Source organism: Macrobrachium nipponense, chromosome 18 (genome assembly GCF_015104395.2).
Source record: "Macrobrachium nipponense isolate FS-2020 chromosome 18, ASM1510439v2, whole genome shotgun sequence".
In the NCBI taxonomy this organism is placed as follows: domain Eukaryota; kingdom Metazoa; phylum Arthropoda; class Malacostraca; order Decapoda; family Palaemonidae; genus Macrobrachium; species Macrobrachium nipponense.
In genome coordinates this window covers 80,365,968-80,384,038 of record NC_087211.1, presented here as the reverse complement: position 1 = coordinate 80,384,038, position 18,071 = coordinate 80,365,968, and the positions used below count along the sequence as shown (strand labels likewise).

At 36.6% G+C, this 18,071-nt stretch overlaps 1 protein-coding gene across 2 annotated transcripts in view; it reads left to right on the top strand.

Moving 5' to 3' along the window:
* LOC135197249 (inter-alpha-trypsin inhibitor heavy chain H4-like) overlaps positions 1-18,071 on the top strand; it is a 446,440-nt gene that overhangs the window by 409,029 nt on the left and 19,340 nt on the right. For both annotated transcript variants that reach the window (XM_064224346.1, XM_064224345.1), the window contains exon 4: positions 4,152-4,230. In XM_064224346.1, the coding sequence (XP_064080416.1) occupies positions 4,152-4,230 (79 nt within the window). The remainder of the gene's footprint in view (positions 1-4,151; positions 4,231-18,071) is intronic.

The following is an 18,071-nucleotide window of genomic DNA, read 5'->3' as shown; positions in this document are numbered from 1 at the left end:
CGGTGGTTGATTTGGTGGTTTGGTCATTTCGAGTGGTTTTCGTCTGGGGTGGGGGGCTGGCTGTTGTGCTCTGTTTCGTGGTTTGATTAATCGTTTTTTTTGCTTATTTTGCTGTTGTTTATTTCTGTTCCTGTTTTTCCTTTTTCCGGTTTTATGTTGGTGTTTTATGCATGTATATATATATATATATATATATATATATATATAATATATATATATATATATATATATATATATATATATATATATAATAAACGGAGCCCATAAAAACGACAAAATATATAGAAAGTAAGTATACATATTTCAGAGACTGAAGAGAGAGAGAGACGGCAGTCTCTGAAATATAGTCCTTACTTTCTATATTTTTGGCGTTTTTATGGGCTCCTTTATTAGATGGAATTCTGTTGTAAGAGAATATTTTTACCAGTCATATATATATATATATATATATATATATATATTGATATTTATATTTATATATATAGATATAGATACACACACACATCCTTATACATAACCTGTGTTCTTGTCCTGGGACACAAGTGTTCCCACCAAGCAACCAGGAGATACATTCCTGTATATATCTTAAACTGGATCTGAAATGAATCACCGAAAGAAGTCGTTAACACACCATTTCTTACCCCCCCCCCCCCCCCCCCCCCCCCCCCCCCCCCCCCCCCCCCCCCCCCCCCCACCGCCACATTCTCGGCGGACGTAAATTGCAGTAAGACCATAATTAAACGGAGCTGGTCAGCAGCTGGTGGTTGTGATAAGCGGTATATTTCGCAGATTTTAATTACGGCGATCATTAATTTCGTCGAAAGAAAAAAACAAAAAAATAAATGATTATGTAGTCGGAAATTACGAGACGCTAATTGCTGCTAATTACGGGGCGATAATGAACGATATATGGGTATTAAAAGTTAATTTACGGCTGGCCTTTAATTTCAGTGGGGGCGGCGGGGGGTCGGGCGGAGGGTGGGGCTGGCAGGAAATTACAGATGGCTCTCTCTCTCTCTCTCTCTCTCTCTCTCTCTCTCTCTCTCTCTCTCTGCGGACAGATTTCATCGCGTTCCATTTGAAATCTAGTGGTATGTGTCAGTACACTATCTAGGAAAAATCAGACTAGTCATGCATAAACTCACTCTCTACTTCAACAGAAACAGATGTTCATCTCTCTCTCCCTAAAAAAAAAAAAATCAGAAAAATGTTCCCCTCCGCAGTAATCAACCTACTGTCCGCCAATTCCTCTGGATAGTTTTATTCCAAAAACTACGGACTGACTGTTTATAGGCTTTTTTCAGCCTTGTAATGACGTCTCAATGAGGTTGCTATAAACCAGCCTATTGTCCCCTGGCTTATATAGTTTACTAGGGGGGCTATGAACTGGTGGAGTTACTGGTGTATTACCCAGTGCGTGCTTTGGACCAATGTGGGCAGGGTGCCCCCTCATTAGACTTGGTTATCTGAGCTCTCTCTCTCTCTCTCTCTCTCTCTCTCTCTCTCTCTCTCTCTCTCTGTTCATTTTGTATTCTATATGAATTCTTTTGGTATAACCAAATTACCATATAGATGTAAACAATATTATTGTCACTATGTACTTTAATATCTGTCGCCAATGCGCGCTATAAATTGATTAAAACAAAACAAAAATTCTCTCTCTCTCTCTCTCTCTCTCTCTCTCTCTCTCTCTCTCTCTCTCTCTCTCTCTCATGCAATAAGATGATATTTAACGCAAAAACAAACGAACCCTCTGAGGATGTTTGTAAGCCCTCTTGTTGGAAACTTTTCCCCCTTTCATAAAGACAAGTAACACTTGTCGAGATCAAATGAAGTTCCATCGTAATGGGGAACATTGTATACCTCTTCTTCTTCTCCTTCTTCTTCTAATTCGTTTTCATCGTTTGTCACGCCACACTCGTCTTTATGACTTCTCTGTTCTTCCATTTTTCGTTCTCCCGTCGTTCTTGATTTTTGTTTTCCTCATTCTCGTCGTCCTGTCAAGTTGGCATTTATCTTTTCCTTTGGATCTTCGCTGTCATATCCGTCCTCCTGTGGTGTTTTCTTCTTATTTATATTTTCTATTCTCCTTTCTCCTGGTACGTGTCCAACGGCCATTGTCTGGCTTCCTTTCGTCGTGCGTTATTGATTTTTACACCTTTCTCCTTTTTTATGACATACCAATTCGCTTTCCTTTTCCGTTTCCTGTTTTTGAAACGTGAGCGGGTCATTCCAGACACGTGGAGAGAGAGAGAGAGAGAGAGAGAGAGAGAGAGAGAGAGAGAGGGGTAATGATATTCAAACAGAATCGTCAGCAGCAGCAGCAGCTCCCAATGTTCCAGGTAATTGTCAAAAGAAAATAAAGACGTTTAATCCACTGAATTGGAAATCAAACGAACCATTTCTTAATCAGATATTGTCGGAATTTAAAGGGCTAGTAAGGAAGCCCCCTAACACCCCCCCCCCCCCCCCCCCCCCCCCCCCACCCCCCCCCCCCACGCCCGGCTCATCAATGACTTTAATGAAGTGAGTCTCTTTTGGCTGTACAAAAAAAATAAGATAAAAAATAAAGGAAAATAAAAGAAATCGTTGATTGATTTTAAATTAGACGTCCCGTTCGCTTTCATCCTATCCTTGGGAACTTGAATGGTATTGTTAAACCGAGCTTGATGGGTGCACGCTACGCTGCGCTGGAACCCGGTGTTGCCCGTCGTGTCTCCCCCCACCCTCCCGATCCCCTACCTACCCCGCTCCCACCCTTGGGCAGACAAACAGGTTTGCAGGAGGGTGGATGTGTACGTCTTCTTTACCTTCCCGCTCCCACCGGGCGGACAAACAGGTTTGCATGAGGAGGATGGATACGTCATGTCTCCCTTACCTTCCCCATCCCTTTCCTATCCCGCCCGCAACCTGGACGGGCAAACAGTTTAGTATGACAAGTTATAAACTCGTCTTTACTTGGAATGAATATCTAATATAGCAACCGTAAGTACAATAAAAAGCATATATAATTATAGCAACCTCAAGTATGATATAGATTATATGTAGTAACCGCAAGTATTAAAGAAATTATATATAAATATAGCAAAAGCAAGTATAAAAAATTGTAAATATAGCAACCGCATGTATTAAAAAAGTATAAATATAGCAACCTCACGTATTAAAAAAGATTATAAATATAGCAACCGCAAGTATTAAAAAAAAAAGTATAAACATAGCAACCGCAAGTATTAAAAAAAGGTATAAATATAGCAACTGCAAGTATTAAAAAAGTATAAATATAGCAACTTCAAGTATTAAAAAAGTATAAATATAGCAACTGCAAGTATTAAAAAAGTATAAATATAGCAGCTGCAAGTAATAAAAAAGTATAAATATAGCAACTGTAAGTATAAAAAAAAGTATATATAAAAATATAACAACCACAAGTATTAAAAAAGAGTAAATATAGCAACCGCAAGTGTAAAAGAAATTATATATAAATATAGCAACCGCAAGTATAATAAATAGTATAAATATAGCAACAGCAAGTAAAATATAAATAAAAAATATATATATATATATATATATATTATATATATATATATATATATATATATATAAATAAACAAGAAGGGAAAAGTGGTTGTTTTATTAATAAACAGCCCAGCTGCGTTTTCCAAGTTTGTCCTCCATCTTGCATTTCATGGAGTTTTTTAATTCCCCGACTTGTGTCAGCGCGGCTCCCCAAAGTGTTTCCTGAGGCGCCCTTCTTTGATGGCAGTTCCTAGGGAATTATGAGAATAACTAAGTGCTTCTCTCTCTCCTCTCTCTCTCTCTCTCTCTCTCTCTCTCTCTCGAGCTGCTTTGTAAGGGAGAGCGGATTGTGTGTCACCCCTTTTATTTTTCTGGGCCAAGTCTGGAAACGTGATAAAATGTATTGCGAAGTTTACTGATTCTCTCTCTCTCTCTCTCTCTCTCTCTCTCTCTCTCTCTCAACCCTACCTTGCGATATTTTTCACCTCTCTCTCTCTCTCTCTCTCTCTCTCTCTGTCTCTCTCTCTCTCGGAATGACAAGCAGTCTGGACTTCAGATAGTAACCTTTTTAGCAGAAAAAGTTCTCACTAATTGACCTCTGCTTTATCATCATCATCATCTTTTTTCTTCCACAGAGAACGAGAGACGACCCGATTCCGCGTGGACGTCACCGTAACGGAGCAGGACGAGGTCATCTTCTACCTGACCTATGAGGTGAGTGGTACTTAAAGATGGATTCACTCGGCAGTCCCGTGTGACGGGTCGATATGCCTGAGCTGGGTGGTTGCTTTTTTATTTTAATATTTTTGTGTTTCATTGTTTTCCTTATTTTTCTGGTTAGTTTTGTTAGGAAGCAGTTATGGGGAGCGGAGCAGTAGGTGGAGGTATATGTGATTATTACCTTATTGAAGTGAATATGAAAAGAGAAGGTAGTTTTAATATGGAGTGAAGTGGATTTTAATTATAATATTTACGTAATTTAAACTTATGTGCTTGATAATAAATGCAGTTACATCACAAAGAGGAGGACATTGGTTTTTAAATGTATATTTTGACATTTCATGTTAAGAGTTATAGACATGTATAAAATTAATCCAGCTCTTAGTATATGATACGGCGCCAGGTATATCCTGTGCCAAATTCCTTGGTACCACACCTTTAATGAAGTGGTCTCAGCTGAAACCACCGCGGCCCTCTGTTTTCTTTTCAAGGTCAGTGACCTCGGCTGTTTCCGCCGCCAGATAGCTCAGGATTAATTGGTCAGTCAGTCAAAGTTTAAACGTCATTCCTAGCTTCGGGGGTTGCTTTATTTTGGGGAGGTAAAAATTACTCTACAGAAAGGAGTATTGAGGTAGATAGATTAAAAGCCTGGATTGGGATTTGCTATAGATGAATGTATATATTTATATATAAATATATATAATATATATATATATATATTATATATATATATAATTAGATTTATAAGTATATACATTCATAGATAGATATAAGGTCTATATATATATATATATATATATATCCTATATATATATATATTATATATCTATATATTGCATTTTATATATATATATATATATATATATATATATATATATATATATGTATATATTATATATAGCAAATACCACCAATTATTCGCTTATTTAATGAAGTCACGTGATTCTGCTGTGATTTTTAATTACGCACACACACACGATATATATATATATATATATATATATATATATATACTAATATATATATATATATATATATATATATCTATATATATATATATATATTATTATATATATATATACACATGTATATACGTATATAACATTGTGTATGATCAGACGAATAGTTGTTTAAACTGCTTGATACGCAGTATCATACATGAATATAAAATAGGCAGTTACATGGCAAAGCCTGCGGACATTCCTGGTCGTCGCCATTGCACAAATGAAATCAATCAATCAATCAGAGAGGCAGCGGCCCGAGGAATAAATGTTTCCAAGGTACGAATGAGGTAACCCTCGAGGGCGAACTTAGGTCAGCGACCTTTAGCCTGAACTATGAATGGCTTTTAAATCTTTAAAGACAGACGGAGCCTTCATGTGCGGTCTCGCCTTTAAGTCCTCCGGTAGGATTTTTTTCCTTGCGTGAAATATTTTAGGGGAAAAAATATAGGACTGGAGACTTACGTATGATGGTGTGCTGCTGGGTTCCCCTCTGATACCTGACTGTTTATCTCTAATCGGTCTGTCTCTCCATCTGTTTGTCTGTCTATCTATCTATCTATCTATCTATCTATCTATCTATCTATCTATCTGTCTGTTTATCTATCTATCTATCTTGTGACATAGTTTTTTTGTTCTTATGTAAAATATTTTAAGATAGAAATACGACATGAGACGTGTGGTGGTGTCCTGTTTATCTAATTTGTCTGTTTATCTGTCTGTCTATCTATCTACCTATCCGTCTGTCTATCTATCTATCTATCTATCTATCTATATAGATAGATAGATAGATAGCAATACGACGTGATACTTAAGGTGGCGTCCTGCTGGGTCGTCGTCTGATACCTGTCTGTTTATTTGTCTATCTATCTATCTATCGATCTATCTGTGTGTCTGTCTGTCTATATATTTATCTGTCTATTGTGACATTTCCCCTCTGTATCATTTGGCAATGACGTAGCTCTCACAGAAGAATTCAGACGTTTTTCAGAACTTGAATAAATATGAATCTTTTTGGGGGACACGCTTAATAGCTCGGCATTACTGACTGCTATCATAAAAATGACGGTAATTCTTTATGGTCATCAGTGAAGTTGTCATATTTCATTATTATTGTTTGCTATTGTGTTTTAAAGTTCGCTGACGAGGTATTTATATGACTCTTCTCAAGATGTTAAAATTATCAATATTCTAACAACACTATTTTTATGATTGTTATTACTCTTATTTCTGTGTCGAAATACCTAGGTATCCTGTGCACAAACAGGAATCGTCCAATTCCTTTTGAGAGAGAGAGAGAGAGAGAGAGAGAGAGAGAGAGAGAGAGAGAGAGAGAGAGAGAGTGGAATATGCTTGGAATACCAGTCATCATCAGATCATGTCTCGTCAAGCAAATTCCTTCGGGTACATTGTTTTCTCTCTCTCTCTCCTCCTCCTCCTCCCCCAACTTTCTCCTTCTGAAGTGGCCGGCAATAACATGACCTTTCGTCTGAATGCGTTGACCTATTCCATGGAGGTGCATAATATAATCCGCTTGTTTTGAAGTCCGTATTCCCGATGTGTGGGCGAGAGAGGGTCGCTGAGTCGTGTCCTCCTTTAAGAGAAGGAAGGGGCCGATAGATAGACGAGGCGAAAGATCGCGAGAAGGACGATAGATAGCGATGCAGGCGCTTATAAGAGTATCAAGACGCAGGGGTACGATTTCTTTAACCGCACTCCTGTTGCCAATTCTCACCGAATATGGTTGTTTCTCAGTCAAATTGTGCAAGAAAAATGTTCTGGTTTTCTAGGGCCGCTGTTTGGCACCTCAGCCTTCTCGTATTTATTCATAACATAATTAAAAATAATCACTAAAGTTTTGTAAGTTCTTCAAGAGATGGCGTCAATGAATGTTGTATCATACCAAGACCTATATCATCGCTTCCTGTCTCTCTTCTTTATATCCAGTGGCGGCTCCCTGAGGCCGTCGAGCATAAGGTCATAGATAACTTTTAAATCCTGAAGATTCTTACTGGTTTTGTTTATTTTTTTTATTTATTTATGTTAGTCGTGGGCACTTTTGGGAAAAAGAAAGTGCTCCTTCTTTGCGTGGGTTGGTTACAAAGCATTACAAAAGTAGCATGATGAACTTGTAGATTTTGATAAAAATAAAATGGCATAAATATTATAAAAGTAAGGAAAGTGGTTAGTATATCATAATATTCAGTATGACATCTGGTGTGATATTTGACCATTTTTGTGACTCCTTTGGAATCCTGAGTCAGCTGTGTAATTGCTCTAGAGATTTTTTTTATTAGACTTTTTTTCTTTTGGTACGTGAATATCCTGGTGATGACTTTTTTCAGACATTATATTATTATTATACTTGTTATTCCGTTTTTGTGTTTTTTTCGATGCTTTTTCTATATTATTATTATAAGTAAGTTTATTGCTTTCCTTCAACATAGAGCACAATCTTTATTCTATGCAATAAATAGCATAGTATTTAACGTGAGAAACTGTATGTGCAATAAGTAATTTAGTATTTAACGTGAGAAACTGTATGTGCAATAAGTAATTTAGTATTTAACGTGAGAAACTGTATGTGCAATAAGTAATTTAGTATTTAACGTGAGAAACTGTATATGCAAAAAGTAATTTAGTATTGAACGTGAGAAACTGGAATGCAAGTTCTATACATCTAAATAATTGCAATAACTATTCATCCTTTGTCCCATTCCATGCTAAGTCTGTTCGTTTCTCGAGCGCGACATCTGCTATTTTCCCAATAACACACAAAACGCGCTGGCAGTTTCTAGTCATAATATTCTCCTCCAATTCCCAATGCTATGTAGCAAGGTGTGATGTAATTAGTTTAAAACCCTTCGCCTCCGGAGTAAGAAGAGTCTGAAAAATTTAAGTGTTTAATGTGACCAGTTTCTTAAAGATGATATTAGCGCCAAAAGTGCGATGCCACATAACTCTTCGAAATCAGTCATCCTTAACCTTTGGAGAGTAATTTCTGTGAATAGTTTTTATCTTGAGTTATGAGAGAATATCGTAGAGGCCGAGTTGGTTTTAAAGGTATTAATGTTTTCGATGAAAAAAACTCATTTCTTTCGCTCTTTGTCACAAAGAATTCGAATTAAAATCCCTTAAACTTTCCCAAGACTGTAGTGGTCCACTGCTCTGACTTATATAACCTTAGGTGTAAGTGATAGTACGGGCCAAATCTGCCTAGATTCGTGATCATTGTTTCACAACGACTTAACCCCCTTTCAAGAAGTCGAAAAAGGAATTAGTTTAAGAGCTCAATGTATGAGAAATGCCACCAAGTCAGTATCAGGGTATTACAGAATGGAAACCCCCACAAGTTTGCAAAGAGTTTATCTTGGTTACAGCTAAGTTGTCGAAGCTGCAAATCTCTGAAGTATTGAAGCGAGGAGTAAATTCCTGCCTGCTCTCTGATGCTGCTGCTGCTAAAGTCTCCTGGATATCAGGTTTACTGGTTTTGTTTTATATCCCATCATATTCATTTATTTATTACCATTTCTTGTAACTTGTTTCTCTCTGCTGGCTAATTACCTTTTGGAGCCATCTTGGGATAATTCTAGTCTGTTGAATCTTGTCATGAGGGCTTTAAGCTGAAGAGTTTAAGAAAGAAGGAAAGAAAGTAAATCTTGCCATAACCCAGGATGGAAACTGTTGGCAATGTGTCTTCCTTGGTGCTCGTTTTCCTGTGGTTTTTATTATAAAGGCGAAGAAGATGCAAGCTTAGTAGGAGAGATGTTCAAACGCATCTTAGCCTGACAGCTTTCATTTCTTCTTCTTCGTCTTCTTCTTCTTCTTCTTCTTCCCCCTCCTCCTCTTCTTCTTCTCCTTCTTCTGAGAGAGAGAGAGAGAGAGAGAGAGAGAGCTAGCAGAGTATTTACAAAGGCTACGCCATCGTGGTGTTGAACTTCAACCCAGCCACCGCTAACTTTTCTCGTCTCGTCTTTCCCTCCCGCATATCCGGCACATATATACCCCATTGTGTCGTTTTCAAAGGAGTCCCTGTGACGTCCCTCTGGCCTCTTCTAAGATCATGAATCCCTCTTCTCGGACATCCTTTGCTTCCTCCTCCTCCTAGTTCCTCCTGATTCCTGCTGACCTGCAACGGAAGGAAGGAAGACTCGTCGTTGTCTCGAACGGGAAGGAAGAAGCGTCGTATACCGTCGGAATGAGTCATTTAAGAACAACCCTAATGCTCGTGCGTCCTGCTCCAAAATGGTTTTTAATGGCCTCTTTATCGTTTTATTTTTTGTTTTTATGCCACCGTAACGGAGGGTCCCTTTTGTATTCTCTCTCTCTCTCTCTCTCTCTCTCTCTCTCTCTCTCTCTAAACGACTCCAATAGATTATTTCTTCCCATCCGAGGAGCCCTTGGGTTATCGAATGGACTGCGTACGATGGATGGGGTCACTTCTTACCAATTCAGGTAAAAAAAAGAAGAAGAAGAAAAGAAGAAGAAGAAGAAAAGACTCTGAAGGCTGAAATTGGATGGGAGATTACACCAAAGAAATAGACGAATGTTTTACCTCTTGAATTCCTTCACCGAAGATTTAGTGTCTCTGTATTTGATCTTTTTTATTTTCTTTATGTATATATATTTTTTTATGTCAAGGTTTTGCAATCCCTTTTTTTTATATCTGAGTTTGTATCGAACCGACTTGAATAGGTTTGGTTTTTTTTTTAAATCAAGGGTTTTATTTAATTTTATTCTATTTGTCTTTCATTTATTTTTTAGCTAATCTTATTTGTGTTTATTTTCTCGAGGTGTCCTGATATATACATAAATATATACTGTATTATTTATAAATATGTATGTATGTATAGATAGATATAAAGTTATAAATGAACATATTTGTCTGTGTGCCAATATCTATCTCCAAGCCAACTTTTACTTTCAAGTATCCTACCATTATCCCTCTCTCTCTCTCTCTCTCTCTCTCTCTCTCTCTCTCTCTCTCTCTCTCTCTCTCTCAGCATACGACTCTGCTGCAGTAATTATAAGCGGTTGATAAGCACTAGCTATTATGGAGTTTTTAGGCTTCAAGGCTTCAAAGCACATTAACATTAAACTTTAATAGTGTGTGTGTGTGTTTTTTTTACTGATAATAATAAAAAAAATAATGAACTGTTATAAAAGCTGAAAGCCATATCTTTCACGTCTTGGTATAAGAATCTCCCTGCAATAGCCTCTTATGTAAATGCGCCCTGACTCTCCTGGCGAGAGAGAGAGAGAGAGAGAGAGAGAGAGAGAGAGAGAGAGAGAGAGAGAGACCACAATAGATATCAGGCAATCAAAATGGCTTTCTTGTCCCCACCCACCCCAATCTTACTCCATTTACACGTTGAATCAGCAACATAACAGCTGCTCTCTCTCTCTCTCTCTCTCTCTCTCTCTCTCTCTCTCTCTCTCTCTCTCTCTCTCATACTTGTAATGGAAGATTCTATTTCTGTTTTTTTATAATTGTAACAAATATTTTCAGTATGCAAACATTCATAAATCTCTCTCTCTCTCTGTCTCTCTCTGTCTCTCTCTCAGGTAATGGAAAATTCTATTTCTCTATTTGTTATAAGTTTAGCATAAATATTCTCAGTGTGCAACTATTAAAAATCTCTCTCTCTCTCTCTCTCTCTCTCTCTCTCTCTCTCTCTCTCTCTCTCTCTCTCTCTCTCTCTCTCTAATGGCTTTGTTCTGTTAGGTGAGCAGGAGTAGAAATCAAGAAGAAACGGGTAGCGCTGATCCAGATGATAAGACACGGGGCTGCCCACCTTATATTGGAAGGGGAGGGGGGAGAGTATGGATGAGTCGTCAGGAAAGACGTAAGAGTATGGGTAGGGAAAGATGGGTAGGGAGGGGTTCTATGAAAGGGGAGGGGAATGTGATAGAGTACCATAAATCATCTTATATGGAATTTCGATCGATAATGAATTTGCATACGTCTAGGATTAATCTAACTTGAAATGTGCACGTATTCATATATTTAATAATATAAAAAAAAAATCCTTTACGTATAAGCAAGTACTTCCACTATACAATAATCCAAATGTGAAGAAACCCAAAATACAGAGATTTCATTGGAATCCATACTAATTTCTGTGTAGGTATCCAGAATAACACGTCAGTAGAACTGACAAAACCGAATCCTAATGGAGTTGAAAAGATGAAAGGAGGCCCATTAATTTTTTTAGGCCTATGGCGGAGGGAGCAACGCTGACCATCCCGCATTTTTTTCTTCGTAGTCATCATTTTGTAACTGTGTTTCACAATCAGATGTGTAGGGGAGCCGTGTTATAATGACCTTTTAAAAAATTGATAGAAGAATTTCTTCTGAATACATTATGCTGTGAATTTTCAATCCATTTGACATTGCTACGTGATTTCATCAATCTTTTGTCATAAGAGTGACGGAGTATTAGCCTTGTGTCAAAAGAAAAAGACTTACGTATTCGTTATGTCAAATATAGGGTAGACTTTGGTAATAATTTTTAACAACTATTTTTATGTCAAAGATAGGGTAGACTTCGGTAATAATGTTTAACAACTATTTTTATGTCAAAGATTGGGTAGTCTTCGGTAATAATGTTTAACAACTATTTTTATGTCAAATACAAGGTAGACTTCGGTAATAATGTTAAAGAACTATTTTTATGTCAAAGATAGGGTAGTCTTCGGTAATAATGTTAAAGAACTATTTTTATGTCAAAGATAGGGTAGTCTTCGGTAATAATGTTAAAGAACTATTTTTATGTCAAAGATAGGGTAGTCTTCGGCAATAATGTTTAACAGCTATTTTTATGTCAAATATAAGGTAGACTTCGGTAATAATGTTTAACAACTATTTTTATGTCAAAGATAGGGTAGTCTTCGGTAATAATGTTTAACAACTTTTTTCTCTGGCAAGACTGACTGAGCGGAATGAATGTTGTCTGTACAGTGATGATTTCTCTTGAATTAACAGCTGTCGATAGAGGGAAAGAAACAAGAAAAATTAAAGCGAGAATTATGTAGCTGTCGTAAGATTTTCTTTGTAATCTTAAGCCAGATTCGTTTTTGGTTTTCTGTAAAAGAAAACTAAGTATTGTTCCGGCTTCGTCCGTCAGTCCGCCCTCAGATCTTCAAAACTGCTGAGGCTAGAGGGCTTCAAATTGGTATGTTGATCACCCACCCTCCAATCATCAATCACGTCCAGTTTCAGCCCTTTAGCCTCTGTAATTTTCTTTTATTATATTTAAAGTTAAAGTTATCCATAATCGTGCTTCTGGCATCGCTATAGGTACCAACAACATAGGCCACCACCCGACCGTGGCTGAGTTTCGTGGGCCGCGGCTAAGAGTTTTAGGGGCCGTGGCTGAGGTCATCTCTGGGCAGAAAACTGGATTGCGCCAAAGAAACTTTGGCTCGTTTTTACTGGTGAAATATTGAGCTTTATATATATATATATATATATATATATATATATATATATATATATGTATATTTATATACACACACACACACACACATATATATATATATATATATATATATATATATATATATATATATATATACATACATCACAATATGAGCGTTTTTGTTCGAACAGATAAATTCCACATGCATTATTGACATCGTATTTCATACACGCTGCAACATTCAAAAGTATTATAATGCTGCAGTTAAAATTAATGTGTATTAAAAGCCTTATGGATTATTCGCAGGCTTTGCGAAGCTTAATCCTCCTCTCTCTCTCTCTCTCTCTCTCTCTCTCTCTCTCTCTCTCTCTCTCTCTCTCTCTCCTAAGGCTGAAATCGTTCCTTGATATAGAGAAAAATTAAATTTTATAAAAAGAATTAAAATTATCGAAATTTTAATTTCAACTACTCATATTGCCTTTTCACATTTCCTCTTTTCGTTAAGTTTGATCCTCATTAGTTTCCCTCAGGTCATTCCCCTTAAGAAATTTCTCTCAAAAATTCTACTCAGGAAGTTCCCTTAAGATATTCCACTCATAATTTCCACATAGGTAATTCCCCTTAAGAAATTCCTCTCGGAAATTCCGTTAAGAAATTTCCCTCAGAAATTTCCATGAGTAAATTCCCTTTGGGAAATTCTCATAGTTTCCCCTCAGGTAATTCCCCTTAAGAAATTCCCCTCAAAAATTCTACTGAGGAAGTTCCCTTAAGAAATTCCACTCATAATTTCCCCTCAGGTAATTCCCCTTAAGAAATTCCTCTCGGAAATTCCATTAAGAAATTTCGTTCAGAATAATCACTCAGGAAATTCCCCTTAAGAAATTCCACTCAAAAATTTCTATAAGTAAATTCTCTTTGTGAAATTCTCATAGTTTCCCCTCAGGCAATTCCCCTAAGAAATTCCCATCAGAAAATTCTCCTCGACAATTCCTCTCAAGAAATTCCCCAAACAAAATGCTCTCAGACATTTCCCCCCAGAAATTCCCATCAGAAATTCCCCAGAAGAATCTCCCCACAGAAAATTCCCTTAAAATTCTCCTCAGATATTCCAATCAGAAAATTCATCTCATCAGAAATTTCCCTTGGTTAATTCATCTCAGAAATGCCCCTAAGAAATTCCTCTCAGAAACTCCCATCAGAAATTCCCTTCCGAGATTCCCTTAAAAAGATCCTGTTAGAAACTTCCCATTAGAAACTCCCCGCATTTAATTCATCTCAGAAATTCCCTTCAGTTAATTCATCTCAGAAATTCCCCTCTGAGATTCCCCTTAAAAATTCCTGTCAGACTTCCCAAAAAGATTCCCATCAGAAATTCCACTCAGTTAATTCATCTCAGACATTCCCCTCTTGAGATTCCCCTCAAAAATACCTGTCAGAAACTTCCCCTCATCAGAAATTCCCCTCAGGCAAAATCCCCTCAGCTCCAAATCTCCCCTTTATAAAGGTCTGACTCGCCATTAAGGTTTCACTTTACGTCCCCTCAAATGGCAGCGGGCTTAATGTTCCCCTTTCCCCTCTAACCAGCTCATTAATGGGCCTACTTATGACCACTCGTTCCTATGGAACGATTGTGCCACGAACCTCGATAACGAGCGCCCGGTCCCCTCTGTGTTCTGTTGCTGCGTTGTGTTCCCGATATGATATCGTTCCTTATTTTTTTTTTCTTTTTTTTTTTTTTTTTTGAGATCTGGTTACATTTGAACATTTTAGGAAACTGACATCTAAGCTATTTTCTTTTTTATATAGGTCCGGGCATCTGTTTTTGAAGTCCTATAATAAATGATTTTGAAATAAGTACTTAAACGCTTTTTTTTTATTTTAACTGGAATCTATAATATATTATATATGATAACCCAAAGTTTGTAATTTATTTATTAATTTATTATATTTATTTTTTTTTATTTTTTTTTTTTGGTGGGGGAGGAATTCTGGTGTTTCGTTTTGAAATTTTATAACTAAATGATTTTGAAATTAAGTACTTGAACGCTTTTTCTTTTAACTGGAATCATGTTTAATAATATTATTATTAAATATGATAGCCCGAAGTTTATTTATTTATTTATTTTTTTATTATTTTTGTGTTTCTTTATCAAATCCCATAGCTAAATGATTTTGAAATCAAGTACTTGAACGCTTTTTTATTTTAACTGGAATCTATGATATTTTAAATATGATAACCCAAAGTTTTTCCATTTATTTCGAAATCTGGTGTTTCTTTTTGAAATCCTATAACTAAATGATTTTTGAAATCGAGTATTGAAACGTTTGTAATTTTAAATACGATATCTCAAAAGTTTTTCCTTTTGAAATTCGAAAACTCTGAGACTTTCAGAATTTGATATAAACATTTCCACATATATATATATATATGTGTGTGTGTGTGTGTGTGTTTGTGTGTGTGTGTGTGTGTGTGTAATATTCCTTCCTGAACGAATTCTATCAACGAATTACATCCTCACCCCTTCAGCATCACATAAGACAAAATAGAAAGTAGTAAAGAGAGAGAGAGAGAGAGAGGAGACGAGAGAGATGAGAGAGAGACATGATAGAGAGAGAGAGAGAGAGAGAGAGAGAGAGAGAGAGAGAGAGTACTCTTCAGGAAGTCCTTCCAAACTAATGTCGTGAAGTTTCCCCCCAGAGTAGAAATTACAGTTATAGTATATATATGTTGGAGAGAATTTATTCCCGTCTTGAGAATAACTTTGACAGTATTATACCCTCTCGAAGGAAGCGATTACGCAACTCTCTAATGCCTTCTTGGGCACTTTAAGGGTGTCTCGACTTATTTGGGCTGAGTAGCTACTTCTTGAGAGTTCTTTGTAGTTCAGATATATTAATGCCACTGCTGTTGCTTTGCTTCTTGAAGACAGATATGCATAGTTCTGCAAGAATTAGAAAAAAAAAAAAAAAAGAAAAACGAAGAAAATGGGTTATATAAGATTGAATTTTTCATCTATTCCTGCATCGCATATCACACACACACACACACACATATATATATGTATATATATATATATATATATATATATATATATATATATATATATAGATATATATATATATATATATATATATCTATTATATATCTCTATATATATATTATATATATATATTATGTGTATGTATAAAATGTTTTTTGTGCGTTATATCACTCTTGGCTTAATACATGCGTATATTCAAGAAGAGTCCAATAAAACACAAACCTATTTTGCATTTTGTATTATGTGCCTTGTTTACCATCTATTATATTCCTTTTTTTTATTCATTCAACGTTTCACAAAATACATTCAAAATCATTTTCACCAATTCCCCAGTGGACAAAAGCATCATCCAGAACAGATTAAAATACCCCACTTTCCAACATGAAAAGTTATAAAAGGAGTATCCGGATTCGTGTGTATGTGTTTGTTTGTGTGTGTGTCTGAGTCTGTCTGTGTATCTGCTACGGGAAAGTGTCCACACACACACACACACACATACTCCTGACGGCCATCTGGGATCTAGGCAAAGATCTGTAACCGTGTCTAATCACGAACTCTTGGAAAATCTCTTTCAACCTGACTGTTTTTACAAAGATCTCTTCTCCCCCGCTCAAAGATCTGCCTTCTAAGGACTCGGCCGTTGAACGTCACTTTGACAAACAGTTCTTTATCTCCTTCTATAAATTGGTTGTGTAGCCTAGGAAACTGAGCTGGGAGGTTCCGTTATCGTGTTCAGGCAACCTGGACGCGCTTTTGACGCTAGGTTGCCGGGACACGATAACAAAGCCCACAGAATTCCTTGTCCACGTTTACAGTAGGCGTTATATGTTGGAGTTCGTGTGTGCGTTCACCAGTTATAAGTTTCATCAGTATCATATTTAATCTAATAGAACGCCTCGGTGGCTTGGTCGGTATGGTGTAGGCGCACCACCTCGGTGGCCGTGAGTCCGATTCTCAGGCATTCCATTGAGTGAGGAGTAAGAGATGTGTATATCTGGTGACAGAAGTTCACTCTCGACGTGGTTCGGAAGTCACGTAAAGCCGTTGGTTCCCGTTGCTGAATAACCACTGGTTCCATGCAACGTAAAAACACTATACAAACAAACAAACAAACAAACAGTATAATAGACATAGTCGCGATATATGCTGGGCATCTTAGAAACGGGGTTATCATCCTATGAAGAATTTGTCGTGATAAGATTCCTCAAAAATAACATTCACAACAGCCCCCAGTTTCCATTGACTGCCTGGTTCCTGGACTTGTGTCCATATGCTTTTGCTCTCAATGTTTTGTTTATGGAACAGACACTATAACAACTATAAACATTCTTTTAAAACTCCTTATAACCGCCGCCGCCGCCCACCCCCCCCCCCCCCCCCCCCCCCCCCCCCATGTCAACTGTTTCACCATAGGGGATCTTCAGGCGTAGACAGTGTACAAGTCTGGGTTTACCAAGACATCTTGAAGTTTGTTATCTTTAATAATATATTTATTCAAGTTTCTGGTTTTATTTCTTTATTCCTGTTTAACCGTGTGAGGTAGATTCCGCATTCAGATGAAAATACTATGAACCATTAATAGGAATGGCAGTGTGTTTTAGGACTTAGTTTACATAGAAACTAGAATCTATTCACAAATAATATTGTTGGTGTATATGTGCTATTGTGCTTGTGTGTTTGTGTCGTGTATTTCCCGCTTGTGTATAATGTGTTTTCAAAGCTATCGTTCGACATTTGCCATCTACATTTCTGATGCTGAAAGACTAGTGTTAAGATTTGACGTAAAGAAACATCATTATAGGAATAAGCCTCTCTTCTTCTTATGTCCTCCTCTTTGGGGCACAGAGAAACATTCTCGCTTCTCAGAAATAAAAAAAAGAAAAAAGCCAGAGGCTGAGAACGAACACAACTTTATTTTCCACGAGAATTCCTTTGTGACGGCGACCAAAAAGAAAAAAAAAAAATGTAATAGGGAGAGTGTGAGCAAAAAAAGATGTCGCTGAAGACGGAAAGTGCTGCGTCTCAAGAGAGCAAAGACAGAAAAGAAAGGAAGGGAAAACAAAAATAAGTTCTTGATTTAGGAGACGAAGCTGTAGAATCTGACAATGTTATATATATATTATTCTATATATATAATATTTATATATATATATATATATATTATATATATATAATGTTGGATGTATATATATGTGCAAGTGCATATATTTGCATTATATTAATTATGTATATTGTATATATATATATATAGTATATATATATATATATATATAGATATATAATATATATATAGGTTAATAATATTATATAAATATATATATAATGTTGGATGTATATATATGTGCAAGTGCATATATTTGCATGATATATAT